This window comes from Anomaloglossus baeobatrachus, assembly GCF_048569485.1.
Source record: "Anomaloglossus baeobatrachus isolate aAnoBae1 chromosome 5 unlocalized genomic scaffold, aAnoBae1.hap1 SUPER_5_unloc_13, whole genome shotgun sequence".
Taxonomy (NCBI): domain Eukaryota; kingdom Metazoa; phylum Chordata; class Amphibia; order Anura; family Aromobatidae; genus Anomaloglossus; species Anomaloglossus baeobatrachus.
In genome coordinates, this window is record NW_027441788.1 from 739,112 (window position 1) to 755,871 (window position 16,760).

The window sequence follows — 16,760 nt, forward strand, 5'->3', positions numbered from 1 at the left end:
CCATATGAACCATGTTACCTATTACCGTGGGCACGAGATCCTGCATGCAAATAGCAATCATGCTAGGCATACCATAAATAATCTACCTCTTGGTGAATTTCTCAGAGCATGCCGCCTTTGCTCTACAGACACTGCCTACTCCTTGGAATTGGAAACTATGAAGAAACGTCTACAATACAGAGGTTATAAAAACAAGATCCTCTCTCGTGCTGAAAAGACCGCTGGAAAGGAAACCCGCAATGATCTACTCTCCAACAAAAATGAATCTAATGAAAGAAATTGTCGCATTGTCTTTTCCACTCCTCACAGTGTTGATTTTTCTGAAATAAAAAAAGTTTTTTTACGTTATATTCCCCTCCTTCAACAGGATCCAGAGTTAGCTCAAATATTATCTAATGGTGTCCATGTTGTGGCCAGGAAGGCCAAAATCATAGGCAATATGATATCTCCCAGTCTATTTATTTCCCAAAATAAAACAGAGACCTGGCTCAGCACAAAAGGCTCTTACAAATGCGCTTTGCCGCGATGCGGACTCTGCAAATTTATGAGAAAGACGTTGTCTTTTCCAGTGGGTGACATTTCCTACAACATTTCTGCTTTCATAAATTGCTCTACTACATATGTTATATATAAGGCCTCTTGTACCATATGTTCGAAGGATTATATAGGCTGCACTTCCAGGCCTCTCAGAAAAAGGATATCTGAACATACCCATATCCCACTTCCAACTCTTTCTTCGAATCCCCCGAAATATAAAAGATCCATTTCAGGTCTTACCAGACATTTTCTTGATCTTCATAATGGTGATTTTTCCACTATGGACATTGTAGGCATCGAGCAAGTCAGAAAACCTTTAAGAGGAGGCGATTGGTTTCGTGAACTCCTCTATACCGAAGCCAAATGGATACTACGGCTCGATACCCGGCATCCAAAGGGACTCAATTATCGTTCCGACTTGCGCTATGTCATATGATTTTTTTTTATTTTTTTTTTTTTTAGATATATTTTTTTATATATTTTTTTTTTTTTCTCCCCACCTTTAATATTAACGACCATATGAATATTCTGCATGGCAGATATACACTGAGGAAACAATTAGGAGATACAAATATTTAATATAAAATTTAATATGAACAGACGTATATACAGAAAAACACAGGAACATATGTAAAAATATTAATATAAAAATATAAGAAAATAAATATATAAATAAAAAAGTAACAAATACTTAACTATCATAAATAATATAGTAATACAAAAATATAATGGAATACCGAATGAAGTAACCTAATATATTAAGTATAAAATGAAAATAACGTATATATAAACCAATGATTACATACATAATAATACAAAAAGAAAATATGGACTTATTGGTGATCCACTCATATCCTGGAATAGAATACAAATCTCATTAATAATTTTCATAATCGAAATTTTGGATATTCTACATTTTATATGTTTTTCACACCATACACATGTGTACATATTGTACATACGTGTATATGGGGCTTATATAGTTACACATATAAAATAATATTTACTCATATGTCTACAATACATGAAACCTTATATTTGAAACAACTTAATATTTAGTCCACACACATGGACCCCTTTTTTTATTTTTTCTTTGACATACTAACCCTCTTACTAATTTGCATATTTTCGGGTGAACTCCCTTCCTGTTCTCCATCTTGCTTTTGTGTTTCATTGCTTCTCAAAGTGCTATATATATCTCTTGCCCTCTATTCTACATGGCTCATGATTAAGGACTGTTTTTAATTCCCCTTTTTGTGTCCGAAACGCGTCAAGCCGCATGGCAAGTCGCATGGCGATTTTGGATGATCTGTGACCTTTTCTCTATTTTTAAACTTTTCAAATAAAGCATGAAGATTTTTATTCATCCGTATTGGTGCTGAGTCCCACTCACGTTTTGTTACTATTTACTAAATAGTGTTTAACCTTGTATTTTGCCCCCCCCCCAAAAAAAAAATAAATTAAATAAATAATAAAAAAAACAAAACAAAATAATAAAAAAAAAATAGCTAGGGTAAAGCAGACGGCTGCAGACCACAGGTGGCAGCTTCCCCTTGGCTGGTATTCCAAAATGAAGGTCTCCCCATGCTGTTTTTTTAATTTATAAATAATTAAAAAAAAAGTGGGGTCCTCCCTGTAAAGGGGTCCTTCTCCCATATCACACAATTTACAGAGTGAGAGATGAGTGAACAATCCAAAGCATATTTATTCCATGCAATATAGAATGACCATCAAATAATCCACCACATGAAGGGTAAAACTAGTCCAGAAATGGCATAAATGTCCCGGAGTTCAGTCACACTCCTCCAGCAGTTCTTCTCCAGGGAAATCGGAATTTCTCACAGTCTCTCTGGAGTGCTGGCCGCAGCCTCAGCGTCTCCCTCAGAGGTTCAATCTTGTTTCTTCTCTCTTGTAAGTCTCACCCAGAATCACTAGTCTTTCAGATAAACAGAGAGTTTAGGTGGATTTCAGGCCCCCTCCCCCAGAGCTAGGCGCAGAAGCACTTCAAGGAGATATAACCTGACTTAACAGGACAAACAATATATCGAATAGACAGACCACCACGGCCAAAACATGAACCCACACAAAATAGTATATAACCCACAATACCACACCATGACACCCCCCAAATTGGATTACCAGCCAAGGTAAAATGGACAGCTGTGGTCTGGTATTCTCAGGGTGGAAAGAACCAGGGTTATTTGGCCCTTCCCAGCCTAAAAATAGCAGGCCACAGCCACCCAGAAGTGGCACATCCACTAGATGCGCAAATCCTGGCGCTTCGCCCCGACTCTTACTATTGCCCTGGTGCGGTGGCAAATGGGGAAATAAATGGGGTTGTTGGGGGTTAGGGTTAATTATGTCACGAGGTCTATCAGATACTCGACATCACTAACCTAGTTAGTAATAAAAAAAGACAAAAAATTATTTGAAAATACACTCCCCAACACATTCCCTCTTTTACCAATTTATTAAAAAGAAAAAAAATCCAGTCTGCCGTAATCCATTTTGGAGGTCATACGACAACTTTGGACCTTACAGAATATGGGTAGCACGCTCAGAGAACGTATCCCCCATTTTCTCGAAGTGCAAACCCTCCATGTGAGGAGTGCGGGTGCAGTGATGCTCCACTCACACTCCCCGGGTCCACAGCATGACAGTGTGAGCTGCAGTAAGCTCAGTGTCACTACTAGCAGGGAGCTGGATGAGAGCCGCTCAGCACATGTGGCCAGGATCTTCTGAAAAGGAAGAGGAGGGATCGTGGGGGATTGTCGCTGCAGGAGGTAACGGGAGACCGGGGATTTACAGGGGGTGACCTGGCTGGACCTGGGGAGAACCTTGATGTCGCATCTGACATGTTAGATACGACAGAACTCAGAGGAGGATGAGCGCAGCGTGTGCTTCGGCCATTTTAGATGATCAGGTGGGGCATGGGACTGGGGGGCACTTTGGACACATGGGGGGACCGGAGTAGGCGACTTATCTCCCATCTGACGTGATTGATCATGCCAGGTGGGAGATAAATCATTTTTTTCGGCCCGAATCATGATCTCCAGGGTCTGAGCTACTTTCGGTAGCTGAAACCACAGAAATTTTCCAATGCTGGGAGGCGGTATACACTTTATTTCTTTATTGCTTGCTGGCAGCCGGCATTTTTCTAGTTTAGGAGTGAAATATAATGTGGGCACATTTTGTAATTGGGATAATTTTCACTATTTTGCTGCCTTCATACAAGAAATGGGCGGTAAATTGTGCGTCAGCGAGTGCACAGATCTGTACGCCATGTGTGGCCCCTCTTCTTCCGTTAGAAACAAGAATACATCGAATCCTAATTCAATTGTCCTGTTCTTAACCGAAAAACTGGAAAATTATTTCTTTTTGCACTTTTGTATTTTCCTACTTTTATTCCGGGTGCAATTAGTCTTTTATTTTTCTGCTCACATTGTCGTATGAAGGATTGTTTTTTTTTTTTATAAAGATAATGTGCTACTTTTACAGTTGTACTATTTACATAGCACATTTCATGATGAATATTTTTTAGTACCCAAATGATATCTCGCCTCCCTTATCTCCATTAATTTTACATATTGGCTCATCTTCCCATTCAGGTCCCTACAATATCGGATCCTCTCAGTGGAGATCTATATAAGAGAATTCTCCTGATTGCCCCGTGAAGGATGGATATGGACAGGGACAAGATTGCGGAGAGGATATTACACCTCACCCTAGAGATCCTCTTCCGGCTTACTGGAGAGGTGAGAGATTCTGATGACGTCACATTACATCATTCTTATCTATGGGAATAACAGATGGACAGAACTGGAGAGGTGAGGACTCTGGAAATGTCTGGAGTGAGATTTATTACTGTGTCTCTCCATAACCAGGATTGCACAGTAGTGAAGAAGACCTCTAGTGAGCGCTGTCAGGCCCCTGTGTCTGAGGGATGGGGAAGACCCCTGAACCCAATCACGGGGCCTCCACCTCACCCCCCGATACATGAGGACATCAATGAGAAGAAGATAATAGAACTCACCTACAAGATGATTGAGCTGCTGACTGGAGAGGTGACAATGCTGGGAATGCTGGGACATTATACAGTAACGCTATGAAGGGATCGGGGGTGACTGTATCATTGTATGTGTCAGGTTCCTATAAGGTGTCAGGACGTCACCGTCTATTTCTCCATGGAGGAGTGGGAGTATTTAGAAGGACACAAAGATCTGTACAAGGACGTCATGATGGAGGTTCCCCAGCCCCTCACATCACCAGGTAATAGACAGGACTAAATACACACGGCCTATAATTATCTGTATGTAGGGAATGAATTCAGTCCGTGTATGTGTCTCCTCCAGTTCTATCCAGTAAGAGGACAACACCAGAGAGATGTCCCCGTCCTCTTCTCCCACAGGACTGTAAACAAGAAGATCCCGATGTTCCTCAGGATCATCAGGTAGATGGAGAGAAGGTGCCATGAAATCTCCCTATGATGTGTAGACGGCTGTGAAGGTCTTGTGCTCAGTCTTGTTTTATCCACCAGTATTATATGTGTTCTACTTGTGTAATGAGAGCGGTGGAGATGGCAGAATTAGAGCTGATCATAGATGGGACTTCTTCATCTGTCTGTGACTTTTACAATATTTGTTTCAGGGTGAAGATCTGCCCCATATTAATACTACAGAGACATATGTGAGGGGTGATGAGCGGAGTAAAGAGGAGATTCCTACAGATAACCGCCCAGGTGAGTAGTTACCACTAAATGTAGAGAAGTCACAGATTCTTCTTCGTCACCGGCTGTGGCTGCTTTATCAGGGTTGTAGTCCGGCCATATCAAATGGTCACCATTCTGCTGCTAGACCCCCACATGCTCCTCCACCCAAAACTGTCGCCATTATTTTTTGTATTGGATGCCCTTCTGTTGGAGTGAGATCTGTATCAGCCAGATCTCAAAGGTAGGATCCATCCTAGCCCCTGAAATTAGAAGACGTTAGCCCTTAGCTGCCCAGATCTCTAATTTGACAAAACAATAACTGATCTCGGGGAGACCAGCCAGAGAAAACAATGCCGGCAGCCAGCGAGGGTGCTCAAGACAGTGAAATCCTACGTACATTACCCCATGGGAAATATGCAAATCAAAAAAGTCTGTGGAGCCTCTGTTAGGAGTCTCAACACAGAAACCAGCCAGATATTCCTCCGGGAAGGGCCCAGCCAAGGGGTGGCTCTTTTTAGGAGACCACCATAACCACCATATTAAGTGGCCCTTTCAGTCAATATCCAACTTTTTGACAAGTTTAAAGATATGACAAGGGAAATACCAAGGCCAGGTATCCATCCACAGACAGCTGTTTCAGGGTATTGCCCCTCATCAGTGTGGAGTAGGATTCTGGCTAGGTGGGAGCAATGCCTAGTAGACCAACAAGACAAAACAATCACTGATCTCGGGGAGACCAGCCAGAGAAAACACTGCCAGCAGCCAGCGAGGGCGCTCAAGACAGTGAAATCCTAGGTACATTGCCCCCTGGGAAATATGCAAATCAAAAAAGTCCGTGGAGCCTCTGTTAGGAGTCTCAACACAGAAACCAGCCAGATATCTGGCTGGTTTCTGTCTTGAGACTCCTAACAGAGGCTCCATGGACTTTTTTGATTTGCAGCTCTCTAATTTGTAAAGCCAAATGACAGCGTACGTAGAATGTGCAGACAACTTAGAAAATCATGGAAAGAAGAATCTAATCTGTATGGTGGACCCCTAAGAGAAAGCGGAGGGTAATGATGCTGGTGACCTCCTAGAATCTCGGCATCTTTTTGATGAATCTTCCTGCTCTCCCTTCTGTGCTGCTGAATGTGCTGATCGAGTTGTTACAAAGGTCCAATCTTCCTTCCCTTTTATGACCAGACTCCATTCCATGAGCAGTGAAATTCCCACTTTCCGGGCAGTCGTAATACATGTGAAATAGATCTGCAGCCTCTGAGTTACACATGGAACATTTAGAATATTTAACCCCTTCACGACCGCGGGCAGTAAAATTACGTCCTATTTTAACGTGACTTAACGACCAGGGACGTAATTTTACTGCCTAAAGTTCATTTGATTGCCGTGGCCATAGCAACGGCTTTCAAATTATGTCCCCTGCTGTTTCTTACAGCAGGGGACCTTTGCTTCACCCCAGGGCCAAATCTGAACCGCCAACCACATCTTTCGCACTGATTTCGGTAAAAATAATGCCGGAAATAGTGCGATACTGTGAGATCCGGCTATGAGATGTCGTAGCAGGTACAACAGATCATAGGTGGATCTCAAACATGCCGCCCCCAGCCCCTGCAGCACTGATTGGAGCGATCGTGCTTGACGCGCAATCGCTCCAATCAGTGTGCAGTGGGGTGGTTTGATTTGCTGGTGGCCGCCCTCCCCAGGCCTGTGCTGGTCTGGGGACCCTCCCCCAACAGCATGCATGCATGCGTGCAGCACTGGCTGGTACTAGTGGTACCACGCCACCGCTGCTGCTGCCGCTGCTGTCATGTGGAGCAGGAGCGGTGAGTATTGTGCTCACCTTGCAGCCCCTGCGCGCTCCTGTAATGGCCTTTGCCCGTGCCCCCCTGCGATCTGCCCCCCGATCTGCGTACTCAGGAGAAAATGGACAATACATTTTATGTTGCATTTTTTCCCGATACCCTTGTGAAAAAAAAAGCTACCTAGTTGAAGCAACAGTTTTGTGGTAAAAAATTTTTTTTTTCTTTTCACGGCTCAACGTTATAAACTTCTGTGAAGCCCCCAGGTGTTCAAAGTGCTGACCAAACATCTAGAAAAATTATTTGAGGGCTCTAGTTTCCAAAATGGGGTCACTTGTGGGGGAGCTCCATTGTTTAGGCACCTCAGGGGGTCTTCAAACCTGACATGGCGTCTGCTAATGAGTGCAGCTAATTTTGCGTTCAAAAATTCAAATGGCGCTTCTTCCCTTTCGACCTCTGCCGTGCACCCAAACAATTGATTTTTACCCCATATGGGGTATCAGCGTACTCAGGAGAAAACGCACAATAAATTGTTTGGTGCACTTTCTCTTTTCTCCCTTGGGAAAATGAAAATGTTATGGCTAAAGTAACATTTTTGTGTTAAAAAGTAAAATTTTCATTTTTTCCTTCCACATTGCTTTGGTTCCTGTGAAGCACCTAAATGGTTAATAAACTTCGTGGATGTGGTTTTGAGCAGTGTGAGGGGTGCAGTTTTTAGAATGGGATCACTTTTGGGTATTTTCTGTCACCTCGGCCTCTCAAAGTCACCTCAAATGTGATGTGGTCCCTAAAAAAATTATTTTGTAAATTTTGTTGGAAAAATTAGAAATTGCTGATGAACTTTGACCTCTTCTAACTTCCTAACGAAAAAAAAATTTCTTTCGAAAATTGCGCTGATGTAAAGTAGACAAGTGGGAAATATTATTTCGTAACTATTTTGTGTGACATATCTCTCAGATTTATGGGCATAAATTTTCAAAGTTTGAAAATTGATACATTTTCAAAGTTTGAAAATTGCGAAATTTTCAAAATTTTCGCACAATTTCCTAAATTTTCACAAATAAATGCAAAAAGTATCGGCCTAAATTTACAACTGACATGAAGTACAATATGTCACGAAAAAACAATCTCAGAATCGCCAGGATCCGTTGAAGCGTTCCAGAGTTATAACCCGTCAAAGTGACACTGGTCAGAATTGCAAAAAATGGCCCGGTCATTAGGGTGTTTTAGTGGCCGGGGGTGAAGGGGTTAAAAGGAAGCTGTCGACAGAAAAAAAAAAGAAATTAAATAACTGAAAAAATGTAAAGTATTAATGTTTTTAATTGAGCAAAATATAAAAAAATGTAAAAAGTTTGATATTTTCCCACTCTTAAGGCCCATTTACACACAGCGACATCGCTATCGATGTCGCTGCTGATCGCACCCGCCCCCATCGTTTGTATGTCACGGGCAAATCGCTGCCCGTGGCGCACAATATCGTTAGTCCCCGTCACACATAGTTACCTGCCTAGCAACGTCGCCTTGGCCGGCGAACAGCCTTTTTTCTAAGTGGGCGGTTCGTGCGGCGTCACAGCGACGTCACACGGCAGGCGGCTAATAGAAGTGGAGGGGCGGAGAGCAGCTGAAGGAAAGACACGCCCACCTCGTTCCCGGAGGACGCAGGTACTGTGTTGTTCGTCGTTCCTGGGGTGTCACACATAGTGATGTGTGCTGCCTCAGGAACGACGAACAACCTCTGTCCACAACGACCAACGATATTATGAAAATGAATGACGTGTACAATGACAACGATAAGGTGAGTATTTTTGATCGTTATCACTCGCTCGTAGTTGTTACACATAACGACGTTGCTAACGAGGCCGGATGTGCATCACGAATTCCGTGACCCCCCCCAACGACATCTTGTTATTGTTAGCGATGTCGTTGCGTGTAAATGGGCCTTTAGGCCCGTTTCACACATCCGGCATTTCGCCGCTTTGCTGGATCCGTCACACTTCAGTATAGTGTTAATACTGTTCAATGGCATCGCGGTAAGCTCCGGTCACATGACAGCATGTGACCGGAGGTTGCCGCGATGCCATTGTACTGTTTTACACTGTACTGGAGTGTGCCGGATCTGGCAATCCAGCTGCTGTAATCCTACTGTAGAACTACTGCAGTAAAAGTGGGTGGAATCTACTCTCCTGTGTTTGATGTCACCTCCCCCCCTACCTGGGTGTTTCCAAAAAGATAAGGGAAAATGAAGATTAGGATCACAGTGCGGAGCCAATGTGTTTGTGACTGCCACAATGCACTGCTGCACACATGCCCGTCCGCGTATATTGTGCTCCTCAGTATACCGCAGTCCTCAATATACCGCGCTTTGCTGTATTATGTGCTCTGCTGTATTCCGTGTTCTGCTATATCCGTGCTCCTCAGTATATTGTGCTCTGCTGAGCTGAGGAGCGGAGGCCCGAGGTGAGCACACAAGAGCAGGGTAGCGGTGGGGACAGAGGGGAGTGGCGGTGGGGGGCAGAAGGGTGATGGTGGCGGTGAAAGCTGGGGGGAGGGTAGCGGCGTGGAGAGGGGGGACATGGGAAGGGTAGCGGTACTCACACATCCCGGCGGGTGACGGGGGGAAAGTGCAGCATACGCTGTGAGATCCACATAGATGGCAGTGATCTCCTCCCTCTGCTGTGATCTGGACAGCCCAGGGGCCGCGTCAGATCACAGCAGAAGTGGTCTCTGTGTCTAGAGAATAGAGTCGCAGCCCAACAACTGACTGTTAAGCCCATGGAACTGCCGTATTTGAGCTGAGTAACTGTCGTTACACACAGCAGATCCAAGATGGCAGCCCCTTGTGTTTGAGTAAATCTAGAATTAAATAAAAGCTAAATAAACAGTTTGATTTTGTATTAAAAATAATTGATTTCATAATCACTATTATTTATACAAAAATAAAAAAACACGAGACCTTACCTTTAATATTTCCGATCTCGGGCATAAAACCCAGACACGGTGTAACCTGTGAATTACCGTAAATTGAAACCTTCTATCATTTTCTTAGGAGAACATTAGCAAAATTTTATAAATATTTCTTATTGTTTAGGGTTCAGAAAGTTTTTATTTTGTTATTCACTAATTATCAAATTTTTTACAATCATATATTTCAATAAAAAAACAGAGGCAGAACGACGTCATACAGATGGGGTTAGGGGGTAGGAAGAAGAGCTCTGTGAATTAAACTCATTTCAATAAGGGCATCTTTTGCTGCATTTTTGAGGTCACAAAGATGAACCTAAATGCATGCATTTCCTTCTCCCAGCAAAGTCTATGAGATTTCGATTTTGCTGTCCACACTGGGCACCTTTTGTTGGCTGCATCTTGGCTGTGTTTTTCAAGATGCAGCATGTCAATTCTTTTTGCGTTTTTACCATGTTTTTGATGTATAAGTCAATAGATTTGACTTATACATATTGGGCAAAACGCGGCAAAATCGCATTGCGTTTTGATTTGGTTTTTGGTCCATTTTTGATGCACACAGGATGCACTGACAGAAAAAGATGCTGCATGTGAACATAGCCTAAAGGCCGATTAGACGCTACGATATCGTTACCAATATCACTAGCGTGCGTACCCGCCCTCATCGGTTGTGCGACACGGGCAACTTGCTGCCCGTGGCGCACAACATCGCTCAGACCCGTCGCACTACTTACCCGCCTAGCGACGTCGCTGTGACCGGCGAACTGCCTCCTTTCTAAGGGGGCAGTTTGTTTGGCGTCACAGCGATGTCACTAAGCGTCCGCCCAATAGAAACGGAGGGGCGGAGATGAGCGGCCGTAACATCCCGCCCACCTCCTTCCTTCCGCATTGCCGGCGGGCGCAGGTAAGGTGAGGTTCCTCATTCCTGCAGTGTCACACATAGCGACGTGTGCTGCCGCAGGAACGACGAACTACATCGTACACGCAGCAGCAACGATAATTGGGAATAGGGGGGCATGTCACCGATTTTGCGACAATTCAAAATTGCTCATAGGTGTCACACGCAACGACATCGCTAAAGCGGCTGGATTTGCATCACAAATTCCGTGACCCCAACGAGATCGCTTGAGCGATGTTGTAGCGTGTAAAGCGGCCTTTAGAGTCCTCTTTCCTCCCAAGTAAATCATAGGAAGTATAGTAAATCATAAAGTATTAATGGTTTTCTTCAATATATGGGAAGAGATTTCTTCAAACTTGCCACGAATACAGAAATTGTTTGATATGTGACGGTTCTCTGTTATCTATAAATGCTAGAATATCTGAGATATGAGTGGTGTGTTCAGATATTGGTCCTCTATTGTTTGATATAAAGAGGCTGTGTCAGACTCTAGGTCATCCACTCTTGCCCACTTGCGTAATGTCTTGTTTAAAAGAATATGGGCCTCGGGTCTGAGTCTCCTCTAGTCTAGTAAACATGGCCTCCAGGTCCTGCTTTGTGGAGATCGAGCACAGATGTTCTCTTCAATCCAACTTGTCTCCTTCAAAGAGGATTGTGATAAATTATAAAGATAACATGACACCTCCGCCATGATAAATCGCTAAGCTGTGCATGGTTGATGGCTCTAAAATACATTTACTCACATCTACAGGATCATCATGAATTCTATTATGTTTCCGATCTTAAGGAATTCAGATTGCTGCACAATCGCTCCTGAAATGGGGAACACTAATACTTTCTCTACTTTTCTGGCCAAAACTCACAGTAGCTCTGATGGTTCACCTTAAATGAGTACAACTCAGGTTTACTGGACTATGTTAAGAAGTTCTCTTTAAATGTCTAATATTTCTTCAAGAAACTAATCTGACAGAAAATATTGGCCCCTACAATAGTTTGGATTGCTGAGAGCCCCCGAGCTACATACTGTAATTACTCCAGATGTGTCACCTTTAGTTACTAAATCACTGACGGTGAAGGCTGTCGCGGTGGAGGGCGGTCATTTTAGTAGATGTGTTATTGTCTATAGTCACAGTTTCCTCTATAGTAGTTAGTACCAAAGCCGCTCTTATTTCATGGCTTTCCACTGCAGCCAGTTTTCTGCTCCTATCCAGGCCCCATTTCTCCAAGCTGACATCTGTCACTTTACATGAAAACACCTTTGTAATGCTGAATCTGATGCTAGTGTTTCTGAGATTTTTTTTGTGACACATTTTACTTTATCTTAGCTGTAATATAAGATTGATTTGTTTCCTGGCCACTTAAAAAAAAATCTGAAATTCGTTAAAAATGTAAATTAATTAGAAATGATCACACATTGCATTTGGATGTTCTTAAAACAAATAGTGATACTGCAACATACACTGGAGATCAAAATTAGAGAACAATGTCTGATCACTTGCTTTTTCAGAAATTATGTAATTTAAATTGATCAACACTTGAAGGTTTTTGCCACTACAATAGTGTTTTGCAAAAGATCCAAAGTTTATCAACCTAAAACCTTGATTTTGCCCAAAAAGTGATGATCAGCATTAGAGAACTGCAATGACTGTAGCACAGAGAAAGATTATAACTAAATTTTTTGACGATAACAACAGTCATCAATCAGTAGGACGTGTACCGGCCGTGAATGACTTCAGCACATCTGCGGCCACAGGACATCACTAGTCTCTCACACTGTTCACACTGTTCTGGTGGGATTTTGGGCCTCACGTCTTACAGTCTCTTCCACAGTTCTTTGACTGTTGTGGGTTTCTTGGCCATAACTTTGTCAGCAAGGATTTTCCAGAGGTTTTCTATTGGGTTTAGATCAGGACACTGGGCGGCCATTTCATTGTTTCAATGTTTTCTGTTTCAATGAACTGCTTTACCCATTTTGTTGTGTGACGGGGGGCATTGTCCTGCATGGAAATTGCTGGCTCATTGAGTGATGAATGCAAGTGAAGAACCACGTGTTGTTGAAGAAGGTTCTGATACACACTTGCATTCACTCTGCCATGTAGCTGTATGAGAGGTCCAACTCCTGCAGAAAACAATCCCCAAACCATGACACTTCCTCCACCGCCTTTCACTGACTTCTTACTACACTTCGGATTCAGTATTTCCCTAGTTTGTCGACAAATATAATATTTCCCATGAAACCCAAATAAATTAAACTTGCTTTAATAATTTAAACGACCACTTCTCCTCTGTCCACACAACATCCTCCTTTTGATTCTTTCTGCTAATGAGAGGTTTGGTCACTTCAGAGTGGGCTTTCAGTCCAAATGCTCATAAACATCATGACACTGTATGACGAGATAGATTCTTACCCTGTTCTGTGCTGAACTCTGGCAAGCAATTCCAGCTGAAGTTTTGGAACGATTACCCATGGAGATTTTCCCTATGATCCTGTCCTCTCTTGCATTTGTCTTTTGAGGGCAATCAGTCTTCTTGGGGGACTTGAAAGAGTTTGTGATGCTGTAAAGAAGCAATATTTTTGAAATTACAGACTTGGCTCTACCAACTTCTCTTGCTATGGCTGATAGGGTCACCCCTTTGGCCTTAAGCTAGACAACCTTTTGTCGGAGGGTTTCAGTCACTTTGGAACGGCACACCATTTTTGCAAAGTCAGTGCAAACTGGAAATTAAAGCCTGCTTTACACGTTGCAATTTCGCATACGATATCGTATACGATTTGCAACGCCCCCATCGTATGTGCGGCACGTTCAATTTGTTGAATGTGCCACACAAACGATTAACCCCCGTCACACGTACTTACTCGTCCATATGACCTCGATGTGGGCGGTGAACGTCCACTTCCTGGAGTGGCAGGGACATTCGGCGTCACATCGACATCACGCGGCAGCCGGCCAATAGAAGCGGAGGGGCGGAGATGAGCGGGACGTAAACATCCCGCCCACCTCCTTCCTTCCGCATTGTCGGCTGGGAGCCATGGGACGCAGGTAAGATCTGTTCATCATTCCCGGGGTGTCACACACTGCGATGTGTGCTACCCCGGGTACGATGAGCAACCTAACGTTCAATTCATGAGGAATGAACGACGTGCGTGCGATGAACGTTTTAACGTTCAATCGCACGTAGCTGTTACACACTACAATGTACCTTACGATGCCGGATGTGCGTCACTTACGACATGACCCCGCCGACACATCTTAAGATATATTGTAGTGTGTAAAGCGGGCTTAAGGCTGCCAGGTACATAGGATTTAAATAATAAATAAATGGCGTGCACACTGGATTATGTTTCGGGTTCTAGTGTACGGGTTAGACCCCTTATTTACAATCCATAGAAATACACTGCACACACTTTTGTCTTTGCTTTTGCAAGTGAAAAAAATGTTTTTATTTAGGAGAAATCCTATAATTTAACACTACTAATTCCTACATTAAACACTGAAAGAAACTGGCCATCGAAGGTAGAAATGACGCCGGGGGGTTGCGGGTAGCAAGCCCTCGGTGGGTATATTCTTAGAATGACATGGAAAAAACGGAGAAAAGAAGAACAAAAACCAAAAATATATGTAATAGTGAAAATATAAATATTTTATTTTTAAGTGAAGAAATGATTATACAAGGACCATATAGGTCAGAGACAAACATTAGTGGGATGTCAAAAGATCAACTGCACAAATATACAATAGCAATAAAAGGACCCCTCTCCTGCGCGAAGCGACCCAGCGTGATAGGGTAAAGGGATGGGGACAAATCCAGTGGAAGGAGGTGGAGTGTGCGGGGGGAATGCACGTTCAAAATCTAATAGCGGCTGCAGTGATGGGGCACATAGACCGACACTTTGAAACAGCCATAAGACAATGTAAATGAGTGTTTCTCCATGTAAAGGCTAAAGGGTCGGTCTATGTGCTAAGGTAACCGATGGGATGTTCCCATTGTACAAAATTCTGTCAATACAGAAAGAATAGACTATTATGTTCAGGAACAAACACCCCAGGGATTATCTATCTGAGATATGCAGGGGAACATGCACATGCTGAATCTGGAGGCAGCTGCAATACCGAGGCACATGGACTGGTGTTTTCGATCAGCCACAGTAAGATAAATATTTCACCATGTGGAGGCTGGATGGTCAGTCCATGTGCTAGGGTCACCGGTGTATGTTGAAATGAAACCGTGTGAGCCGTGCATCCAGATGGGATGTTCTCTCTGCAGTGTTTTTAGCACTATAGAGCAGAGTAGTAAAAATTATGTAAGGGAGAGGTATAAAACCTCAATGATTACCTGTTGGAAGATGAAGGGTCGCCAAGGGCAGGAGAGGGGACCTCCCCAACGATCGTTTCGCTATGGGAGCGCTTTTTCCAGGGGCAGTATACCAGTATAGATATATTGTAGTGTGTAAAGCGGGCTTAAGGCTGCCAGGTACATAGGATTTAAATAATAAATAAATGGCGTGCACACTGGATTATGTTTCGGGTTCTAGTGTACGGGTTAGACCCCTTATTTACAATCCATAGAAATACACTGCACACACTTTTGTCTTTGCTTTTGCAAGTGAAAAAAATGTTTTTATTTAGGAGAAATCCTATAATTTAACACTACTAATTCCTACATTTTGGCCCAAGGGGCCTTGTTCCTAGAGTCGCTAGGAAAGGGAAAATATATACAGCGACTAAACACATATACAGATATATACAACAGATATATACATTATTTACAATATGAACTTTAGATAAGGATTTTTTTCAAAAGTGTGAGAATAATCTCCTATCTGGATATTTCTGGATATTTTTTAAATATTAAAGAAAGCACATGGTAGTAGAAAGTTAGGAGTACCTATATAACAATATAATGCTAGTCTACAGAAAGTGTGTACACATGGTTGTTATAGTATTAGTATATTAGATAGTATATACAAGCAGTGCACATGATAATATCACATTTGATAAGACTGGTAAGGAAGAGGATGAGGGTAGAGGAAAATGTAGTGATGATAATAAGTGTTAGGTAGTTATATACGACCTGTAAATTTGATCTACTGGTAAGTGTGAGGATTTTGGAGTTGTGCGTGCTGATGAATCGAGTGACACGCTGTTAATATAACTGGCCTTTCTATACTGATAGCAAACAGGGCATTACAGATTCATAGCTGTGCTTTTCACACATGCACTTTGATTCCTAACAGTGCATCACTAGATTCATCAGCGCGCACGCACAACCATCCCCATGACTACAAAGTTGTCTCAGCAAGCTCCACAACACGCAAGCGCCAGCTACATCAGTGAGTCATTAGATTGATCAGTGCGCATGCGCTGCCATCTCCATAACTACCAGGATGCTACAGCACACTATCACATAGCCGCCCCACAATATACTAAGTGCCCTCCAGTGCGCCAGCCTCTCTCAGCACACCATGACACGTCAGTTCCCTGCAGTCTGTGAGATGGCTAGTGCGAAGGCGTCAACGTTATTTACAGCCCATGCGCTCATATTATGGCAGGGCTACATTCAGGAAATCACAGGCACGTGAATGCTTGCCATTCACAGGTACTACTCATCACTCTTATTCTAAAGGCTGCTTTACATGGTACGACCGATTGTGCGATTTCACAATCGATCGTACCCGCCCCCGTCCTTTTTGCGTCACGGGCAAATCGCTGCCCGTGGCGCACAAAGTCAGTAACCCCCGTCACACATACTTACCTCTCGTGCGACCACGCTGTGGGCGGCGAACATCCACTTCCTGGAGTGGGAGGGACGTTCGGCGTCACAGCGACGTCACACGGTCGCCGCACAATAGAGGCAGAGG

General features: G+C 43.2%; 1 protein-coding gene across 2 annotated transcripts in view; it reads left to right on the forward strand.

Moving 5' to 3' along the window:
• The window catches only part of LOC142258836 (uncharacterized), a 167,302-nt gene that overhangs the window by 67,954 nt on the left and 82,588 nt on the right, over positions 1-16,760 (forward strand). The window contains exons 1-5 of one of the 2 annotated variants that reach the window (XM_075331420.1): positions 4,214-4,292; positions 4,422-4,601; positions 4,683-4,806; positions 4,890-4,987; positions 5,185-5,275. In XM_075331420.1, the coding sequence (XP_075187535.1) occupies positions 4,215-4,292; positions 4,422-4,601; positions 4,683-4,806; positions 4,890-4,987; positions 5,185-5,275 (571 nt within the window). In that variant the 5' untranslated portion in view covers position 4,214. Of the gene's footprint in view, positions 1-4,213; positions 4,293-4,421; positions 4,602-4,682; positions 4,807-4,889; positions 4,988-5,184; positions 5,276-16,760 lie in introns of those variants that run through there. The other variant, XM_075331419.1, reaches the window with a different exon arrangement.